The sequence below is a fragment of the Cydia strobilella genome, chromosome 1 (genome assembly GCF_947568885.1).
Source record: "Cydia strobilella chromosome 1, ilCydStro3.1, whole genome shotgun sequence".
Classification (NCBI taxonomy): domain Eukaryota; kingdom Metazoa; phylum Arthropoda; class Insecta; order Lepidoptera; family Tortricidae; genus Cydia; species Cydia strobilella.
In genome coordinates, this window is record NC_086041.1 from 29,826,531 (window position 1) to 29,848,130 (window position 21,600).

At 36.8% G+C, this 21,600-nt stretch overlaps 1 protein-coding gene across 1 annotated transcript in view; it reads right to left on the reverse strand.

Annotated features, from left to right (window-relative positions):
• Positions 1-21,600, reverse strand: part of LOC134743560 (ATP-binding cassette sub-family G member 4-like) — a 119,676-nt gene that overhangs the window by 20,557 nt on the left and 77,519 nt on the right. Inside the window, exon 2 of the mRNA XM_063677070.1 lies at positions 3,326-3,510. Within this exon, the coding sequence (XP_063533140.1) occupies positions 3,326-3,510 (185 nt within the window). The remainder of the gene's footprint in view (positions 1-3,325; positions 3,511-21,600) is intronic.

Consider the following 21,600-nt stretch of genomic DNA (forward strand, 5'->3'; position numbering starts at 1 on the left):
ATGTGAGTTTGTAGTGAAAGTGAAGTTTCAAGTTTCTACAAGTACTAAACAGTTGTATGTACAATATAATATGTTTAATAGATAACTGTGCATGTTTAACTTAGTTAATCTCTTGGCTGAAAAGGAAGAAAAATACGTTGTTTAATAAATCCTAGTAAATATACATACAAATGTCAACATGTCCGACATCAGCCTGTGTCGGCAATTACCTACTCACAATATACGTAAATATTGTAGCATGTCGTTGAGCAATGTACGAGTCGAGTATGTAGGTACGAGTACAGTCAGATGTAGAGGTAGTTGATACCTTCTGTAAATAAACTTTTATGCAGGGGGATCTATTATCCCTGCAACTGACTGTACAGTCGCTGTCAGCTATATTGGAGACGGTACTCAGAAATATCTGTACAAGCACTTTCACGCCTTGACAATAGATAGAGAGAGACATGTTCAGTTATTTGTGAGCGCCTTGAACGCTCCAAAAGACATCTCTGATGTAGACTGTATCTATGTATCGAATAATTATATAAAGTAAGACAAACCAACTTTAAAATACAAGTTAGAATGAAGTAGGTATAAGGAAAATTACACTTTTGTAATTTATTTCCTGACCAATAAAGATTTAAAAAAAACGACAACATAATAAAAGGTGATTTTCGACTAAACAAAATATTAGAAGAAATTAAGTATGCGATAAAAATCATGAAAACTGTAATTAGATGAGCCGAAATTACACGAAAGGAAAAAAACGGAACCCTTATAGGATCACTCGTGCGTCTGTCTGCCTGTCTGTCTGTCTATTTTCTCCTATTTTCTCCGAAACTACTAGACCAGTTAAGTTGAAATTTGGTATACATATGTAAGTTTGTGACCCAAAGACGGACGGATGTAACGTAAACAAATTAATTTTAAACACCCCTTTTAAAAAAAAAAAATATAAGTTTTTCAAACTATATCGTATTACATATCAAATGAAAGAGCTCATTATGAGAATCTCAAATATATATTTTTATAATTTTAGAAGTTATTCAAGAAAATATTCAAAAAATGACCATCCCCCCCCCCCCTTTATCTCCGAAACTACTGGGTCTAAAATTTTGAAAAAAATACACAAAATAGATCTTTACCTATAGATCACAGGAAAACCTATTAGAAATGTACATTCAAGCGTGAGTCGGACTTAATTACTTAGTTCTTGATCCGACCCCTACGGGGTTCTTAAAGACATTTCACTCACGTTTCACATAAAAAATACATTGTTTAAATTTTGTCATGTACGGAACCCTCCAAGAGAGTCCGACTCGCACTTGGACGGTGTTTCTCAGTTACATTGGGAGCAATTACCGGCGAGTAGACAAGCTAATCGTCAATTAGCCAAAATAATCTTCAGTAGGTAAGTAACTTTTTTCTATCAGAAAATGCTGTTTCTAATTTAAATGCCTATTTCACGATCTAACTTCCGGCAGCCGTTGTCCAATGAAACAATGTCGTGATTACGTTACACGTTCCATCTGGCCCAGAAAATTAGGTTCGGACGCACAGCTGTGCCCTATGTGGACCAAGGGCGCATACGTAATGTACTTAGTAACTATTGCTATTTACTCGTACCAGTAGCTTTCCGGGATATTGGAAAAATACCGGAATTGCTGAACGTAACAATTTTATTGACAATGACACTAGTTTTACCCCCCACGTTTTCTAATGTTCACTAGGAATTCCAAAAAATATGTTTGTGTAAATAAATTATATTCTAGTAGATACCTACTTAGTTAGTTACTAGCCTTCAAAGTTTCGTTTCGTAATATTAAATTTATATTTTATTGGATCTAGGTATATTTCATTCATCCAGATATTTCATTGACATTAATTATTCAGACACTTTCATCGGAATTACGAGACTTCAGTTTTAGGTCAGGCTGTGTCGTAAATTAATACTTAGTTCATATAAAAATCTGACGTAATTGTAAACGTTAATACCTCTGAAATGGAATTGTGTTCTGTGGCATTCTTGCTAGTTGTTAAATGAAACGTAATATAGAAATGACTTTATTACTCGTCACTCGTGACGTTAGTCAAAATTTTAATGTTAATAGTGAATGTTGTAAGAAATTAAAAAAGACAAAATATAGGGGTCTCGGCCCCGAATACGATTTCGTTCCTTTTGGGGTCGAGACCCTTGGCCCGTGGGGTCCGAATGCATCTTCATTATTTAAGCAATTGGCTAAAAAAATTATAGACATCACTGGTGATCGTAGAGCTGGCAGCTTCCTCGCACAAAGAGTAAGCATTGCAATACAGCGAGGAAATGCTGCCAGCATCTACGGCACCATGCCGCGTGCCGCAGGGGATTAGTTTTTAGGTATTTATTTTAAGATTAGTTTTATTTATTTTTAGTTATAGTGAATGTACTTTATTTTATCAAAGTGTATGGCTCACCCGGTAATGTATTGTCCTACCTCTAAGTATACTGTTTTGCATGGTAGGTTTTAATTATAATTGTATTGTATAACATTAGTATTTGTTTTGTTACTAATACTTTTATGGGTCATGCCTGAATTAAATGATTATTTCATTTTATTTTATTATACACGTAAACCTATTTAAATTGATGCGCATTCAATTTTTCAGCGACGCAGAAGTCAACGCGCTATGTTATCAAACCACGAGAGCGGCTCATGTCGAAATATCAAATCAATTACAATTGGAGCGATGCGGCCATTGGGTGGCAAATTAAATTATTTAAATAGTAAACGCATCGCGCGTTAACCGAAACAGAACTGATCGTCAATCAATTATAACTTGTTACCTACTATACTATACCTATATGTAATATATGTATGGGGTGTAAAAAATCGTTATGCATTACAATACTGCCAATTAGAAGAACTTTTTTACATCAATTAGCTAACATAGGTAGGTATCTAGAAATTGGCACGAGAAAAAAATAATGCGGTAATATCGGTAAAATCAGTGCGGCCGTCAACAAGCACTATGTGCCGTCGCAATCTTTCCAAAATTGCGAAATTTCCACATGGTAAAAGTTTCCTTTGTTTCCTGTAATTTTTTCCTGAAATTCCCGAGTACTTTTCGACCTTTTTGGAAATTTTCCGAAACATGCCCATCTATAGCCATTGTTCAATTGCTTAAAAAAACCGAGGTTCACACACACAATGCGACCGTATCACACACACGGCAGCAGGTGGACCTGCCTTTCAACAACACTCATCCCAGCACTTGTCCATTGTTGAGCTGATCTATCTCACTCGCGACGACTGGCACACCGGACCAGCGGCAGGTGGACCTGCTGCCCTTCAACAACACTCACCCCAGCACTTGTCCATTGTTGAGCTGCTCCGCGAACGGCGGGCTCTTGACCTGGCTAAAGGTCACCTTGTCGCCCAGCTCGCCGCGGCTGCCGCGCCCGACCAGCGGCAAGTGGATCTGGGTGCCCTTCGACTCCATCGTCAGCTCGGACGTCATCGCAGCATTACCATTGTGAGATATTATAGCCTGAAGCAAGAAAAATATTACGGTTAGTATGGCGGTGATATATGCAAAAAACTGATGCGCATATAACGCAGGCCTCTGCTCAACAGTGGGTTACAGGAAAGAAATATGAAATGGTGTATTTTTTTTTACTTTTTCAAAGAAAAGGCTAAGATAATTATAATTCGCAGAAAAGATTAATGTAAAATATTATCTTTATTAATATGGAGTAGAAAAACTGCACTGGCTGCATGCATTGTTTGGGAAACAAATGTCTTTGGTAACGCCTTCAACAACAACAAATATTGAATGTCACGAAAACCACAAACAAACCAAGCAGTGAGTGATGTGGTTTGTTGGTGATTGGTATGTTGACAAACTTTTCGCTGAGTACCTACGTAAGTAAAGCAAGCAACTGAGCTTATATGTCCCTAACAGTTGGTCAAAAATGAACAACTTTTTCACGTACTCAGCAAACTATCATACGATCACCCAAAAACGCGCACTTTGAGAAACAGAATAGAAAGTTTGGGCAGAATAAATAGTGAATCCTTGTATCATGGAAACATTTTTAGCTATTCTAAATTCTAGTATAACTCTAAGGCCCACTTTCACCATTCCGCTAACCCCGGGTTAACGGTTTAACCGCTTAACCCGGGGTTAGTGGGATGGTGCAAGTGGGCCTAAGAAACTTCCACTTTCAAAACGTACTTAATTTATTATATAAGAGTATAAACGGTGATAATTGAATCTCGTGATTCCCGTGGGAAGTGTGGGCGCTTCGTCACCTGCTGCCGACACCCGTTTAGAAACAGTTCAATTTATAGGTAGAGCTCTAGGTAACATCTAGTTGGTGAATACAAAAGTACTTATTAATAAGTCATGCTGGTAATGACGTCAAGAATCCGAAAGCAGAAGACGAAAGGAATATTGAAAATGAGTGTAACGGTTTTGGTTTGATGAGATGAGATTCAGTATTTTTCCTCTGATCTAGACTGTCCAAAAATACATTGTCAATTTTCTTTATTGCGGGATATTGTTGATAATTTTAATAAACGATTGTGTTTGTGTATCAAAGCTAAATGAGAACATTTTGAAGATAATACTAATTGTAATTTTATTTTTTTATGATAATATTTTGTAAAAAACGTGCGGGTAAAAATGTCCAAAATTGTTTTGTGACTTATTTTTAGGTCACCTTGTATAATTCCGTACCAAAAAAAATACGATAAGGTTTCCACTGCAATATTTTATACAAATAAAAACAGAATAGTTTTTATTTGTTGCTCATTTGAATCCTATGAATAAATACGTACTTATCGTAACCAACCCTATAATGGGACTGGCACCAGTAATGGGATGGTATGGACAAATGCTGTAAATTAAGTATATATCATCAGTTTTTAAACACTGGCAATGTTGTGCCATCCATAAACAAGAGCCATATATAGAGATGCTACAGTTTTATTTTTCATGGATTTTTGTTAGTTTTAAATTTAATGGCACCATACATCCAATGACTGGAGCAAAAACACATAGTTTAAACTTGTAAATAATATTGAAATTGAAACCAATTGCAATAATTATCTATAAAAAAATACATGAAAAACATAAATAACGAATAGGACATTCAACTTTTAACGCATGAAGCGGTAGAAATTTTGTCAGGTGTCGATAAAAAATAAAAAATACATTGGATTGATTGGTGGCGTTACTATAATTATTTTTTTCTCTAATAGTCTAGCTAGGACTACTCTGTGGTTAAACAACGCAACCTTCTTGAGTTTAAGTTTGTTAGAATTGTCTCGATGAGCAGTAGTTGACTAGGTATTGAAAAAAAAGTACAGTCTGCGATAATCTACTTAACTTTAACTTTGAAAAAAAAACCTTAATAATTAACTGACCTTGACAGTAACAATACATAGCCTAAGTGATTTTGACACTTCTGGCAATGACGTACCTAGTACCTGTAGTAGTTTTTTTAGTCTTCAATTATAAATCCGAGTTTCCCATGCAATTTTGGCGTTTAATGGTAGGATGAACACTTATTTCAGACTGGTCGAACCGGGGGGTCTATAATAATCTTAACAATGTTGTTGTTGTTATTGATGTTATTGTATTTATCTTATGCCTCCTGATCTAAGCCTATATATAAAGCTAAGCACGCAACAGATTATGACCATGAAAACTTCAATAGCCTATTATAGGTATATTATCTTCCATAAAGGTATTTGTAGTAGAAACATTATTTATGTATTGTTCATCTACAAATATCACGATAACCCCAATTCGGTGTATGATTACGAGTATAATAATGAGTTCTTCAAACAGGTTACATTGTCTAATGTTATCAAGCGCTAAACTAACTTTATTAAAATTTCAATTTAATTTCCGTGGAATAACTTAGATATTCTAAGTTCCGATGCTTCTGTTGCGGAATGGTTGGCCGCCCACGATCGTGGTTGGCATTGTTTATCGAGCGGTGACGTCAATCAAGTTCACATCGCCAATTCGCCACGAATGAACAGAAGTCCCGTCGATGTTTTGATTGGATGTGATCTATTTGATTGGGTCTATTGGTTATAATTTATGTATCTGTTCTGTTGTATGTTGTCTGTTAATAATTGTTTATTATTATTAACTGCCTTGCATGTCTCTCGGGACTCACTTGCGTTTAAAATAAATTTGAAAGAACTGAGCAACTAAGAACGGAAGAACTGAGAACATTTCGGCCCCGGAGAAAGACTCGCGAACGTCTCTGGGTCGACACATTGGAGATATTGTTATATTAGGATTATCTTATACCTTCTCTATTAAGTCCTCTGTTACAGATGTAGTGCATAATTGTTTTCCTTATTTTCTCGGAAACGTTCGTATTTGTCATGCTACTTCAGTTAACCTCAATACTTTGTGTACCGAGACTGACTGAAATAATAAGACACGTTCGTTTCCGTGAAAATACGATGGAAAATAATTATACACTACATCTACAATGTACAAAAATCGTGACGATTAAAATCAGTAGGTACTTTGTTACTAAAACTGTATCTATCTTATTATCGTTCATAGAAAGCCATGTAGAATTGGTGTCATGCAAGTGTGCAATTAATTTCAAATATCCCTTAATCATTGCGATTAGATTTTATAGATTGACAGGTAGTTAGTAGAACTATTTCTACTGTACGTCTTAAAAATGAAAACATTTAACATTATAACATAACCAGTTTCAGTTTGAAACGAGAATTGCTACGGCACCTTAGAAATGACGAGCGTAATGAAGTTGAGTTGTCATTGTCATAAGCCTTTCGTTGTTATGACCTAGTCTGGGCTGAATGACGATTACAAGTAGGTATTACAATCAATTAGTATGCCAAGGCTTATTGATTTCCAGTTGAAACTAATAGTTTTAATTTATAAGCCCTCTGAATAATTTTAATTTCAGATATTTAAATACGAGTATTATATCTTAAAGATAACCCTGTAATATTATTCATGTAATAGTAGTCATAAATAATATTTATACATACATTTTACAATCAGTTTACTATTCCAGAGAACAATAAATCATTATGTAACTAAACTCTGATATTACATAAAATTAATCATAATTTAATTACAAGCACTGAAGATAACAAACCAATAAGGGATAAAAGTTGCATTGAGTTGATTGATGTTAACGACTGATATGTGATAACGAATGAATGGAACAGCTGCTGATACTGATACTACATGATTGTAACTGATAACAGGATTTATGTGTTATCAACGTATAAGGAGAAATTGTTTCTAAAATTTGCATTTGTAATCTACGAGTAATAACAAGTTACCGTCAAAAAATATATTTGTATACTCGTCGACTTTAATGTTTGAATTGAGACTTTGTATACCAAATCTATAATCGCATATTTTTTACTATGAGCTCTCGGCTCAACTGTAATGACTTCATTTCGAAACGCTTTAGTGAACTATAACAAAACCAAAGAATAGAACAAGAGACATCAACTAGTTTCTTTTTCATGAAAAAGAAGCTCGTTAATGTTTTAATAATAATTAAGATTGGAGGATCAATAAAGCTGTACAAAATTATCTTCGCTTTCTTTTTCCAGCGTGATAATTTTTACCATGATGTAATGACCACGTATTTATAAAATCAAACATACATGGAACAAAACACTGCCGAATAAAAACCTACAGAAAGAAGACTAACCTTGTTATTTGGCCCGCAAAAACGTCAAGCTGTCCAATCAAAGTAGAATCAGCCATGTTGACTGACTGACAGCAGTCTCGTTTTGAGACGAGCACGCTATAGCGACAAGAGGCGACATTCGAATTGCACAATTTTAACGAATTTATAAATTTCGACGGAGGAGGTTCTCAATTTCATCATGATATAATTTGCTCTTTTTAAAATTGTTTTGTTTTATGTTTCCCCGATTTTCGAAGACGGCTGGACAGATTGGATTTTTTTTTCCTTTTCGTAGATCCCGTAGTCATCGGGTCAGGATCTGCTGACCAGAATTAGACGGAACATTTCAAATACACCAGACACCAGAAATAGACAGAACATTTCACCTACAGTGAAACATTACTTCATAAATACCAACGGGAAAAGAACGGCTCGCAAAAACTTCCAATCAAAGTGGAATTCGCCACGTTGACTGACAGACAGATTAATAATGTGACGAACACGCTGTAGCGACAAAAAGCTTTTCCATTTTCGACGCTTATACAAGAAGTGATTGTAGTATTAACTTAAGTATTTTCTATTTTCCTTTTAATATATATATGGACGGGCTGATTGAGGAACAGAACTCAATTATAACATTTAAATAAAGGTAACAAAATAAATTCGCGATAGACCCGTTTCTAACTGTGATTTAATAAGAACTCAATTATGTCCAACGTCATGGAAAATAATTATTTAAAACCAGAATCTAAAACACACGACTTGCATGCAATAATCCACCTAAACACTTGAATTCAAGATTAAGGTCACCCATCTAAAGTTATCGATGTTTTTTGCGAAAGACAAAGCACGTTTGCCGAGGCGAGGGCTATAGTATTATATTACTTACTTATTGACGTATTCTTTACTTGTTGATGGTTTCGTTCTAATCTAAGATGTCGATTAGATCATATGAGACGGTGTCTGGGTGTTTATTGCCCTATAACTACCAACTAAACCACCTACCAAGAACCAGAAGTGAGGCAATAAGAAAACTTCGTAAATTTTGTAGCAATTTCGTAACGGCGTAGTAAATAAATAAATATTATAGGACAATTTTCGTGATCTTTTCAGCTAGCATTGGCTAAAATTGATGGTGTCTGGCAATAAGAACTAAGAAGCAACTTATCTCATTTTCACTGACGTTCTGGCTAGTTCTTACCTTTCTACTAAGGTACTTTAAATAAATAGAATAGAGCTCAAAACGGCACAAAGTGTCCAATTTGATGTGACAACTAAAAGTAGAATTTACTAAATAAATTGCCTAATCCAAACCGAATCCATACCCTAATTAACCCATAAACAATAAATCCTTTAATACATTCGAATTCCACCATTATCGTAATCTCTTCTAAGTTAGCCATTGTGTTTGGTCCATTGTAATAATATGTACACACACAAAGGTTCGCGTTCGAACGGCGGGCGGTTTGTGTAGGCTGTACCACGCTTGTACACCCGTTGGGCTTCCAGCCAACCTGAAGTATATAATAACAAGTAGGTAAAGCAGTACGTATACGTACACACCGCAACCAACTTCCTAATCGATATTCTAGCATTCAATAGCTCATATCATAGTCATAGTCATATCATTTATTGCATACATGTGTTTACATTAGGTTTTATTTATATCTTAGGTTACAACATGCACCCGTTAGGGCATAGCAACATAGTTACTTAAATAATATTTAGTCTAAATTATATCTTAACAGATATATCATATGATATATGTCGATCTTTGAGTGAATCTGTGTGTTTAGGAATATGAATAATTATAAAAAAAACGTTAGATGTCTGTAGAGATAAAGTTGTACAAAAGGGCTACCAAAAATATCGTAAAATATCGAAATTCGAATTTCGAACATCGCCTCGTGATCGCCTCCATCTCTCCCGCTCATGTATTTTAAAGTGCCAGAGCTACTCGAAAATAGTATAAAACGTTTAAAAATTAAATATAGGTATTAGAAGTCTTGTCCAGATCAAGACTTTCACATGAACCGTGAACACTTCTTAAATTCTTGAGCTGTTGTTAACCGTTTTTACAAAAACTCTAACACGGTTGTAATTTAAGATGAATTATTAAAATAAAAAGATAAAAGGAACAGCGATAGGTACATAATAAACTAAAATCTACTTAACTATTACAAAAATCTTAACCTAAATCCTAAACCAACTATATCTAACCGTATCTATGTTTATTTTAAATTGTTATTTTTAAAACAGTATTTCAATCAAATTGTTTATTTTTTTTAAAAATTAGTTATTTATTCAGACATAACCTTTAGGCGTTGGAATATTATGTTGATACCAGTAAATATACTGCATCATGTTAATATGTCGTTGTTGGAGGCCTCCTTAGCTACATCTGCCAGTAACTTGTACATAACCCTCATATTCTGAGCGCTTGGATGAGTTCCAAATGTAGGCAGTTAAGTCTATTTTGCAGGCACCACTTGAACCTCTCTGATTATGCTTGTGACAAACTATAGTTCCGTTACAGCCCGGCGGGCCCGGCCACGACATCGCGCGGCGGCGGCAGCGGCGAGCGGCGGCCATAGGTTGGAGCGAGACACAGCGATCGGACCTTTCGTTCCCACCTATGGTCGTGGCCGGGCCGTTATCGTTAGGGCTAAAACTGTTTCTGGCCAGCCCTTTTGCGCGTTTGTGGTATTACGGCCCGGCCACGACATCGCGCGGCGGCGGCAGCGGCGAGCGGCGGCCATAGGTGGAAACGAAAGGTCCGATCGCTGTGTCTCTTTTCAACCTATGGCCGCCGCTCGCCGCTGCCGCAGCCGCGCGATGTCGTGGCCGGGCCGTTAGGTATACCGCGATAGATTAAACCGCGATAAGAATGGGATTGTGCATAGCATATAATGTCGTTTTAGAAGTAATATATGGAAATAAATTGACAATATTTGGTACATTACATTAATTAATTCATAAATTTATGATATGTCAATTAATGTATTTAACACACAAAGAATACTACTTTTTTGGTGATGATACAATGATATTAATGGTGTTATGAGTTTAATTTGCATAGTCTACTATGCAGATAAATAAAATTACGTATTTCAGTACAATGACATTCTACAACTACAAAAAAAAACGAATTTCATTTACGAGTTATTAAGTTATCGATTAAACTCATAACACCATTAACATCATCGTATCATCACCGAAAAAGTAGTATTCTTTGTGTGTTAAATACTTTAATTGACATATCATAAATTGATGAATTAATTAATGTAATTAATGATAACGTCATAGACAATTATAATTACTGTTGTACTAACGGTACTTTCGAATTCCATTTTCATTGCGGTCTGATACAAATACATTATCGCTTAATTTTTATAAAACAAACTTTATGCAATCTCTAGTTTCAATTTTCGACGAGCGACGTCACAAAATGGTTTACCTTACGTAATTTGTTGGCATGTTCCAAGTTTTCACTAATTGGTTAAACTAAAGCCTGACAGATGCTGTAGTTGTACCAGAAAACCACCCAACTATAGTACTAAAAATAGTAAAAATTCCCACTAACTCGAATACCTTTGCCTAGGTGTGGTTATTACTTGAATGGCGCAGTTCTGAGGCAAAATATTTTAAAACGCCCAGATAAAACCGCATCGAACTTTTGTAGCATAGTTTGCAATATTGGACTATAGTTGGGTGGTTTTACAGATGTATTGTTTAGAAAATCCATCTAAAACCCGAATCCAGAATCTGGATTCCAGATACAGAGCTGTCGAATCGGGTTAACTCTACCAGACAACCCGTGTAACCGAAATACCGGACTCGAAATAGTGTCGCTTTTATTGAAAAGTGCATCTTTTGATAATACGGTGAAATGTACCTTATAGCACGGTGCATTAGGATCACTTTTCACAACTGATTGCACATCACTAATGTCCTTTTTGCTTGAAGTTCTAAAGTGATTTTATTTATTCTGGTATATATTTCCTACCTGGGCACAAATAGAAACAATTGACTGCCATGCCAATTATAACTAAAATATACGATAGGTTTTGTTAGGTATACTAGGTATGTACATAATTTGCATAAGATTAACCCACGATTTTTTATACAAATGGGTTTTTTTGCATACCTTTATCACTACCATATTTACGTCAGTAGTAGTTTTGTGTTGATTTTTATGTGTTAATCTCCACTTCGAACCCACAAATATATATCTATAAATAGACGTCGCACGTGCCGCGAGTTGCAAGAATAAAAATCAAACTTAGGTAATTTACCTAATATGTATAATATTTAAGATATTTTAACGATGGATAAAATTGAAAAAAATACCTAAATTGACACATTTTTAAATTAGATTCGATTAAAATTAGTGTATTCAAAAAAACTTATAGAAAGTAAATTACTTCAGCTCAAAGACTTCGTCGTTCATCGCTAGAAAATATAATTTAATGTGACCACCAATAAAGGGGCATTGCTGACCATACTATCTCTACAGTGTTACTCATATGGTCTGGGGCATAGCCATAATAAATATACATACTTACTTGACAACGGCAGCAGGAGAAATATATTATTTCGCGTGTATGTACTTAAATATCTGCAATAATGATAAGGCTAATATTTTACAATGTGTAAATATAAGTAAATTGACTGATTAGTGACCACCAGACATTCAAATATTCCGAATAAATATCAATTGTGTCACTCGTCTTATCAGTGATTACTGTATTACACTTTTGGTGTTTAAACGCCAGGTGTTAATAGAAATCTGAAGTGGCTTAATTCAACTATAATCTTATCTCAAGAGCAGAAATAATATTTTGATAAGTGGCGCGAGCAAGATTTCCCTTGACTACGAGATTAAATACGTTCATATTCATTTACATAAGCATTAGTTTAAGCATACACACAGTATTGTCAAAAATATTACAGCTACAGATCCAAAGTAAAAAATCGTAATTTGTTAATTTCTTCGTAACCGCTACACCGGTTGTTATGATACTTTGTATACTGATTCTAAATATCCTAATGCATATGTACATTTCGGCTTTGTCCAATGGCTAAGGACACCCTGTGTTGAACTTTTATTTTACAAAATCTAGTAATGAACATATGTTCGATTAGTTGTAAAAAGAAAATAGTTATAAATATATATATTTAATATTAATAATAACTAGGTATTTATATAGATATGTAAATTTATTTCGCATGTTAGTCATCATTCGCTTGCCCTTGTCCCATTCACTTGGGGTCGGCGCAGCATGTCTTTTTCTTCCATACATCTCTGTCACCCGTCATCTCATCATTCACTTGCGTTAGTTTCATATCATCTTTCACACAATCCATCCACCTTTTCCTCGGTTTTCCTCTCCTCGTACTTCCCTCCACATTCATTCTTAATACCTTTCTTGTCACATGACTTTCATCCCTCCGCATCACATGCCCGTACCATGCTAGGCGATTTGCCCTTACTTTTTCTGTTATGGGTGCAACTTTCAGGCTTCCTCTTATATACTCATTCCTTATCCTATCCATTCTCGTCACGTCACACATCCACCTTAACATTCTCATCTCCGCTACATGCAATCTCTTTTCATCCCTCACCTTTAGGGCCCAACACTCTGATCCATACATGACGACAGGTCTTATGATCGTTTTATAAATTTTACCCTTCAACCGAAGGGGCATACGGGCGTCACAAATGGTTCCCGTAACCTGTCGCCATTTCATCCATCCTGTGCTAATCCGGTTTTTCACGTCACGGTCAATATTGAGGTACTTGAAGTCGGAGCAGACCGGCAATGTAACGCTATCGAGATCTATGGCAGCAAAACTGGAGACACCGCCAAAATCGCAGAACATGTGTTCTGTTTTAGATCTGCTGATCTTTAGGCCAACATTCTCCAATTTTTGCCGCCATTTCTCAAGTCTGCTCTGCACCTCTAGTTCGTTTTCACCTACAAGCACAATGTCATCAGCAAACAGCATACACCAAGGTGCCTCCTCCTGTATGTCCGACGACAGAGCGTCCATAACTAGCAGGAAGAGGTAAGGGCTTAAAGCCGATCCCTGGTGCAAGCCTACTGTGACACTGAACCTGTCGGTGGTGCCAGCGGCTGACCGGACGCGTGTACAACATCGGTTGTACATTGACCGGATTAGCTCCACATACTTCCCAGGCACGCATTTCTCTTTCAGAGCCCACCACAAAACCTCTCGGGGTACTCGATCGTATGCTTTTTCGAGGTCAACAAACACCATATGCAGGTTCTTTTTGGCATGTCTGTATTTTTCGCACATTTGGCGAAGTGCAAAAATGGCGTCTGTTGTACCTCTCCCCGGCATAAACCCGAACTGGTTTTGTGTTATATCACTCTCATCTCTCAGGCGTCTCTCTATCACTTTTTCCCATATTTTCATGCTATGTGACATGAGCTTTATTCCTCTATAGTTGTTGCATTCCTGTACATCCCCTTTGTTTTTAAAAATGGGCACCAGCAAAATGTCACACCATTCGTCGGGGATTGTTTCTTCATGCAACAACTTATTGAAGAATAAAGTCAGCCACATACATCCATCCTCACGCAATAACTTCCATACCTCTCCTGGTATATCATCTGGTCCTACAGATTTTCCATTTTTCATACTTCTCACAGCCGTTCTTACTTCATCCATACATATTTCTTTCACTGCACCCATATTTATCAGCCTGTGCTCTAGCACCCTGCCCCATTCATTTTCTTCATTCATCAACCTTTAGAAGTAGACTTTCCAACGTTCTTTTATCGCTTCATCTTTCGTAATCACCTTACCTGCATCATCTTTCACACATTTTATATGAGCCATATAAAATGTGTGAAAGATGATGCAGGTATATGTTAGTATGTAAGGAAATTATTCAAGTTTTTGTACGCCATCAGGCAGGTTATAGTGCTACAAATATTTATTTACCGCCACTGTAATCAGTTTGACATATACTCACAAATAAAAACACTTTGAACTTTGATTTCTTTGCATTACATATCAGTGTTAGGCGCAATTAATTACTTGTGTAATTTTATTACTAATTGAATTGCATGTAATTAAATTGTTTGTAATACAATTGCATGAAATTTAATTATATGCAATTAAATTTGCTGTGTAATTTGTGATTGCAATTACATCAATTGATAATTAAATTACTCAATTACTTTATGTTGCCCGAAGACTAATATAATAACACGCAGGCGAAAAAAATATTTCAATAATAATCATGTACCTATTACAAACTCTTGCTGTATTATACATCAACTAAAACCCATTAACAATCTAACATAAAACTGTTTTTCATTTATTATTTTATTACCCCTTGTACCAAATTTTGCAAAAATACTCATTTTCATTTTTTTAAGTATAAAAAGTCATACATTGTAAGGTTAATCCAATTAAAAGCTCATTCTTAATTTTAATATGATTTTGGAAATAAAAATAAATGTTAACTTGTATTCAATAAAAGTAATTTGAAATTCAATAGAGTATTTAATTTCAAAATGTAATCAAAAATTTAATTAACAATTACATTTTGCAATTGCAATTGTAAATTGAAAACGCAATTACTTTTTATATGTAATTGAAACTTTTAATTTCAATTGCTAATTATAATTGCAATTGTTAATTAGTAATTCAATGACTTGTTGCCCAACTCTGTTACATATGCAATACTAAAATATGTAACAGTGTATATATATAACTCCATCTGCATAAGATAAAATGCTTCAATACTCATACCTATCTATACAAATGATGGAATTTCTATTCCAAGAACAAGGTAATCGACTATTTGGTGAAATCTTTTTTAACAGTGTAAAATAGAACGAATCCACAGACTATAAAGTACAGAAGGATCACTCTCTATCATTTACGATTTTTGACACGAACAAATATTCACTCACGCCTCCTCTATTGGGCGCACAGTAGGTACAGTATGTTACAGAGTTTGTCATCCATTAAAAAAGGTAAAACCTTTCAACCGATGTTTATATGTTCAAAAGTTCCTTATAGAAAAAAGGAGTAATGTTGCATATCAAAGATTTTGCGACATTGATTGATATCATTTCGTCTGTGCCTAGTAATTTTTACTACGACTTGGACAAATAAATAATAAATTAAGTTTATCTAATTAAAAGACTCACTCAATCTTATCATTATTCAGTTCCATAACATTTGTTAAGGCATTTTGGACGCAACCGATCGTTTTTTCAGAGCAATAATTAAAATAAAACATAGGTCTTGAAACATTGCGCCATCTTTATTGTTAATATATTTGTCTCTCTTCCGCCTACTTTTTTCAGCATATAGACTCGTGACGCGATAAAGACGTGGCCAAAATAGCACTAAAGTGAATGGACGCGCTTTCCAATGGACAATAACTTCGCTTCCGTGGCTATTTGCGTAACCATTACACTACCTACCTATACACTAGAGCAATGAAAACGGATCAAGTAAGGTTCCATACAAAATATTTTTTGCGGCAATCGAAGTTTAAAATATCTTACCTATCTTAATTTAATACTGATTAGTGATTACGTACGTACGGCCAGATAAACTGTGAATAATATCATAGAGAAATAAGTAGGTAAGCATAGAGTGCTCACTCCATACACCAGCTTTGTTACCAAAACGACTATTATTTTCGTAGTCGACATCATCATAGTTTTTATTTCCGTCGAAAGTCAAAATACTTATGTAAACGATTCTACTCGATCTTAATGGATCAAGCTTAACCTCAGCCGTAACCTTCCCAGTGACGTTCAAGATTGGGACCTTACGTAAGCTGGCGGGGCTAAATTATTCCACGGCAGGTATAACTAGTTCCGTTTGGTAACTAGAATAACTAAAAGTCTGACTAAGCTCAAAAATTACCCCACGTGTATTATGTCGCAGGCCGTAAGCGAAGCGACTCGACTGTACTGCGCGCAGCTTAACAACGTCAAAAAATAGCAGGAAATGGGGTTGGCAACTGTCAAAGGTTTGCATAAATGGCGCCGTCATAGCTTGCCCCTTTTTCTTTAAGATTTGGCATAAAGAGCTCGCATTAGGGATTGCAATCCCGTCCAGCGGATCCGGTAATACGGCCGGCCGGCTGAAAATCAATCCGATTTGCAATCCCTAGCTGGTATCCAGGCCATAAAATTCCATTAAAAAAACAAAAATTTGACACAATTCTAGGGATTAACAGGGCAAGCTGTGCTGGCGCCATCTGCTAAATACTTCGACCGGCCAACCTCATTGTGTATTGGGTAATATTCAAAGTTGCGGGCGGGGATATTAATGGAGAAGAGAATAAGGGACAACTGTCAGTGATCCGTGTCAGATAAGAGTCAGTCATGTGGACCGTTTTTTGAAGTCAAAAATGTACTAAGAACTTCGTCTATATACATTTCGTCACTGCAAGAATCGAAATAGAGTGACTGACCTAAACCCATATTGGGTATATTGACATAATACTAATTTATAAGAAAAAAAATCCGCACTCCATGGTCTTTGACGCCAATATCAAACATTTGCATCTATCGCAGGTGTATGGTCTGTGATGCCAAAATCAAACATTTGCATCTATCGCAGGTGTATGGTCTGTGACGCCAATATCAAACATTTTCATCTATCGCAGGTGTATGGACTGTGACGGCAAAATCTAACACTTTTTTTTGCCCAGACTATAAACTAAGTACTAGAAATAAAGTAGAATTTTACTAACGTACTAATTTCACGTCGCGACTAACTGATTTCCCAGCAAAATGTCAAAAACAGAGATTTCTGTAACTACCCGGCGAAAAGTGTGTGGTAAATAAAGGTAATAAAACAAATTCGCGTTAGACCCGGTTGTAAATGTGATTTAATATTAATGTTGCATGGTCTTAATGAAAAGTGGTACTTTTTGTGGCTGCGTAGCGTGCGAGAAGCTCAATTTCTCGAACTAGTGCTTTTTACTTTTTAGTTCCAAACTATACTTTCGAAACGCAGTTAAAATTGAATTTAGCGCGGAGCAGGTACCAGGGCCTCATGAGTTATGAGGAGGTGTCGTTGACCAACCCGCGCCGGGCCCGCGGCGGCCGCGGCCGGGGCGCGCACGAGTATCCAGGTATCGCGGGCTGCGGCAGCTCGCGTATCTTAGCTGTATAGGTACTTTTGGTTTTGGTTTGGTTTGGTGGTATGATTCTACTAATGATATATTAATTTATTATTTTTTCGCAATTGTATTAAAAAACGTCGTTTACAACACGTGTGAAATGTCTTTTCACACTAGTTGTAAAATGTACTATTACGTTTACGGACCTGATTTAGTTAATAGTACATTTCGATGCTAGTGCGGAAAGTATGTCATTACCTCACGAGTACCGAGATATCTTGGCAAGACTCGGGACGAGTGAAGATTGACATTTCCGCACGTGTATCGAACGACGTTTTTTAATACAGTTGCGAAAAAATAAGAAAAACAACAAGTAAGGAATTCGAAACTTTTATATTATTAATTCTGTGACATCATTGACATTGACATTATAAAGAGCTGTTTTTCAGCTGGGTGTTATTATTATTGAACCCACTCCAATGAAAGTTTTTTTTTAAATGCATGTTCTATAAGACAGAAACAATTGTAAATATAAAACATTGTACTATTATTACCCAAATATCGTTAATTACGATTATTTGTGTATCGTACATTTATAAAAACAATATCGAATGTTGCCTTTGGAAACTTAAAGCAGAAAGAAAAAAACGCCTCTTCTTTGACAGGCGTTCCGTTCCATTATTCAATATTCAATAAAAAAAAATGACGTGTTATAATGATGAAGAGGTAAGTAATAAAATATAAAATATGTATATTTTTCGTAAATACTATGAAACTCTCTACTCTGACCCTTTTCGGACTCACGAGCAACCAACCGGAGATGAAAGCTTTAACACCATCCCATCCATCACTGAACACGAAGTGCGCATAGCACTTAAGAAAATGAAGTACAGCAAGAGCGCAGGTGAGGATGGGGTCACTACAGAAGCTTTGAGAGTTGGAGAGCAATCACTTATCCCCTACATACAAACACTTTTTAATAACATTATAAAGACCTACACATTTCCTAAACAAATGTGTCATTCAAATATAATACTGCTGCATAAAAAGGGAGACAAGGCTGATATAGGTAACTACCGCCCTATCAGCCTTGTATCCCATCTCTACAAAACTTTTATAAAAATCATAGAGAACCGCATCTCAGGACAGCTCGATCTCCATCAACCCCCCGAGCAAGCTGGATTCCGCCCCGGCTTGTCTACCACTGACCATCTGCATGCACTAAATCAAGTGATCGAAAAATGCACAGAGCACAATCTCCCCCTTTACCTCGCCTTCATCGACTACTCGAAGGCATTCGATAGTATATCGCATCATTCCATATTTGAAGCTCTACAACACCAAGAAATAGCACCGAACTACATAAAACTTTTAAAAACCATTTACTCCAACAGCACAGCCGCCATAAAACTTCAGTCTTCTGGCCCGTCCTTCGATGTACAAAGAGGAGTTAAACAAGGAGATCCGCTATCGCCGAAGCTCTTCACCAGCACTTTAGAGCACGTGTTCCAAAAACTTGCGCCGCTTTGGGGAGAGAGGGGCTTGATTGGCGGGGAAAGGAGCCTGGCTAACCTTCGCTTCGCCGACGACATAGTCTTGTTTTCCTCAACTTCATCCGAGTTAAGTCACATGCTAGAAGACCTTAGCAACGCAAGCCTCGAGGTTGGACTGAAGATGAATATGTCAAAAACCAAGGTCATGACTAACAGCACAAAACGTAGGATTGAGATAAACGGAGAACACATCGCATATGTCCAAGAATACCTTTATCTTGGCCAAATAGTCTCTTTCCAGGCGCGGCAGGACAAAGAAGTCCAAAGACACACCGAAAACGCCTGGAAGAGCTATTGGTCAATGAAACACCTGATGAAGGGAGACCTACCTCTGTCACTCAAGCGTAGGCTTATGGACATGTGCGTACTTCCAGTTCTCACCTACGGTGCTCAGACCTGGTCCTTGACGGAAGCTCAGAAGTCCAAACTCGGGGTTTGCCAGAGAGCTATGGAGCGCAGCATATTAGGTGTAAAATTAAGAGATCGAGTCCGAAACACCACGCTGCGCTCTAAGACTCAAATAATAGACGTAGCTCGGAAAGCGGCCAAGTTGAAATGGGACTGGGCTGGTCATGTCTGCCGAATGCCGGATGACTTGTGGGCCAAGTTAACCACGGAGTGGGAGCCCCACGAGTCTAACCGGGGATCCGGCAGACCTCGTCGGCGATGGCGGGATAACTTGGACTCCTTCTTGACAGGCTGGCCGGATATAGCATTAAACAGAGACGAGTGGAAAAAGAGGGGGGAGGCCTTTGCCCAGCAGTGGGACACAGTGGGCTCTGAATAATAATAATATTTTTCGTATTCTTACATTAATAGTAGGTTTTTATGTTGATTACGACGTTTAAAGGAAACTAATATTAACACTCATCAATAAGTAGTCATGAATTGGAACAAGAATAAATTTAAAAAAATTGGAAAAGTAAAAAGCACTTGTTCGCGAAAACCAACTTTCCACACGCTAAACAGCTACGTAAAGTAGCACTTTTTGAGCAACTGTATTAAAAATTATGTTTTATCCATCTTTTACAAATACTAATTTGTCAAAATGACAGATAAAGACAAACGATTCATATAGCTAATTCAGGCCAGTAACGCGTTCATGAATATTTGAATAAAGCCATTAGTCATGAATTCATGACAAATAAGTACGAAATTACAAAAATGTACGTGCGCGTGCGCTGAAATGTTGGGACTGTTGGAAGCCGAGCACGCACACGTCAGGCAAGCGGTGTGTCGTGTCGTCTCTCATAAGGAACATATTACAACGTGCCCGTGCACGTCTACGCACACGCACCCGGTGTGCACAGGCCTTGAAAGATTTTTAAATCAATTTTGATCTCGTTGTACGGCATGGCCATTTATTATTGTCAATAATGTCATTGTCAACTACTAACAAGATGGCGCTGGTCGCCGCTACAAAGGCTGCGTTCAGCTTATGGTAGGGCCGTCGTACGGCTGCGATCGTGGCCCACAAATAGTCCGCCGGAAGATCAGCGCTGACTTTCGGATCAGTATTATGCTGAGGCGAGACGATTTCGTGGTAAACTTTAACTTCTACCTATTTCATGTATGCTTGTAGTTTTTAGTTATACTTTTGTATGTACCTATAATTTAAGTTTATCACGAATAAACTATTGTATTCTTGTTTCTTGAAAATATATTTCCATTAAGCCGTTTTCACGTCAAAGTAGAGTTAAACTTGGACTAATCGTTTAGTATTCCGTGCAATAGTAGGCAAAACAAAGTTGTTTTCGTTCGACAAAACAATAAGTTAATGACAAACGAGGCTGTTTACGTCGGCGGAAGTCTCAAGTGGGTAAGGAAGCTTGCTGTTTGTAAAGTTTAGGCCCTTTTTGGGTTAAGGTCGAATAAATTTTCATTAGACTGAGAATCCCAAAATGATTTGGAGCTTTAGTTGTCGTCTTAACGACAACCTTTATTTGCGGTGTCCAATTTTAACATTTAAATGGGCACAGCTAATGAAGTGAACATGATGGTAAATTAAGTGATAAAAAAATATTATATAAATTCTATGATATTACATTACTTAACGTAAATGTAGAAACCTCTGAGGTTTCTACTGGTAGAGATATGACGCTTACCCACCGGTTGATCCGCTCAGGGGATCATCTTCGAGCACCAACGACAACCGTGACCGGTTTGCCAAGGCGGCACGGCGGCCCTGTGCCTCTCGACGGCTGCGAAGCAGACTATAAATAATGCAGAATAAGAAAGGCGACCTA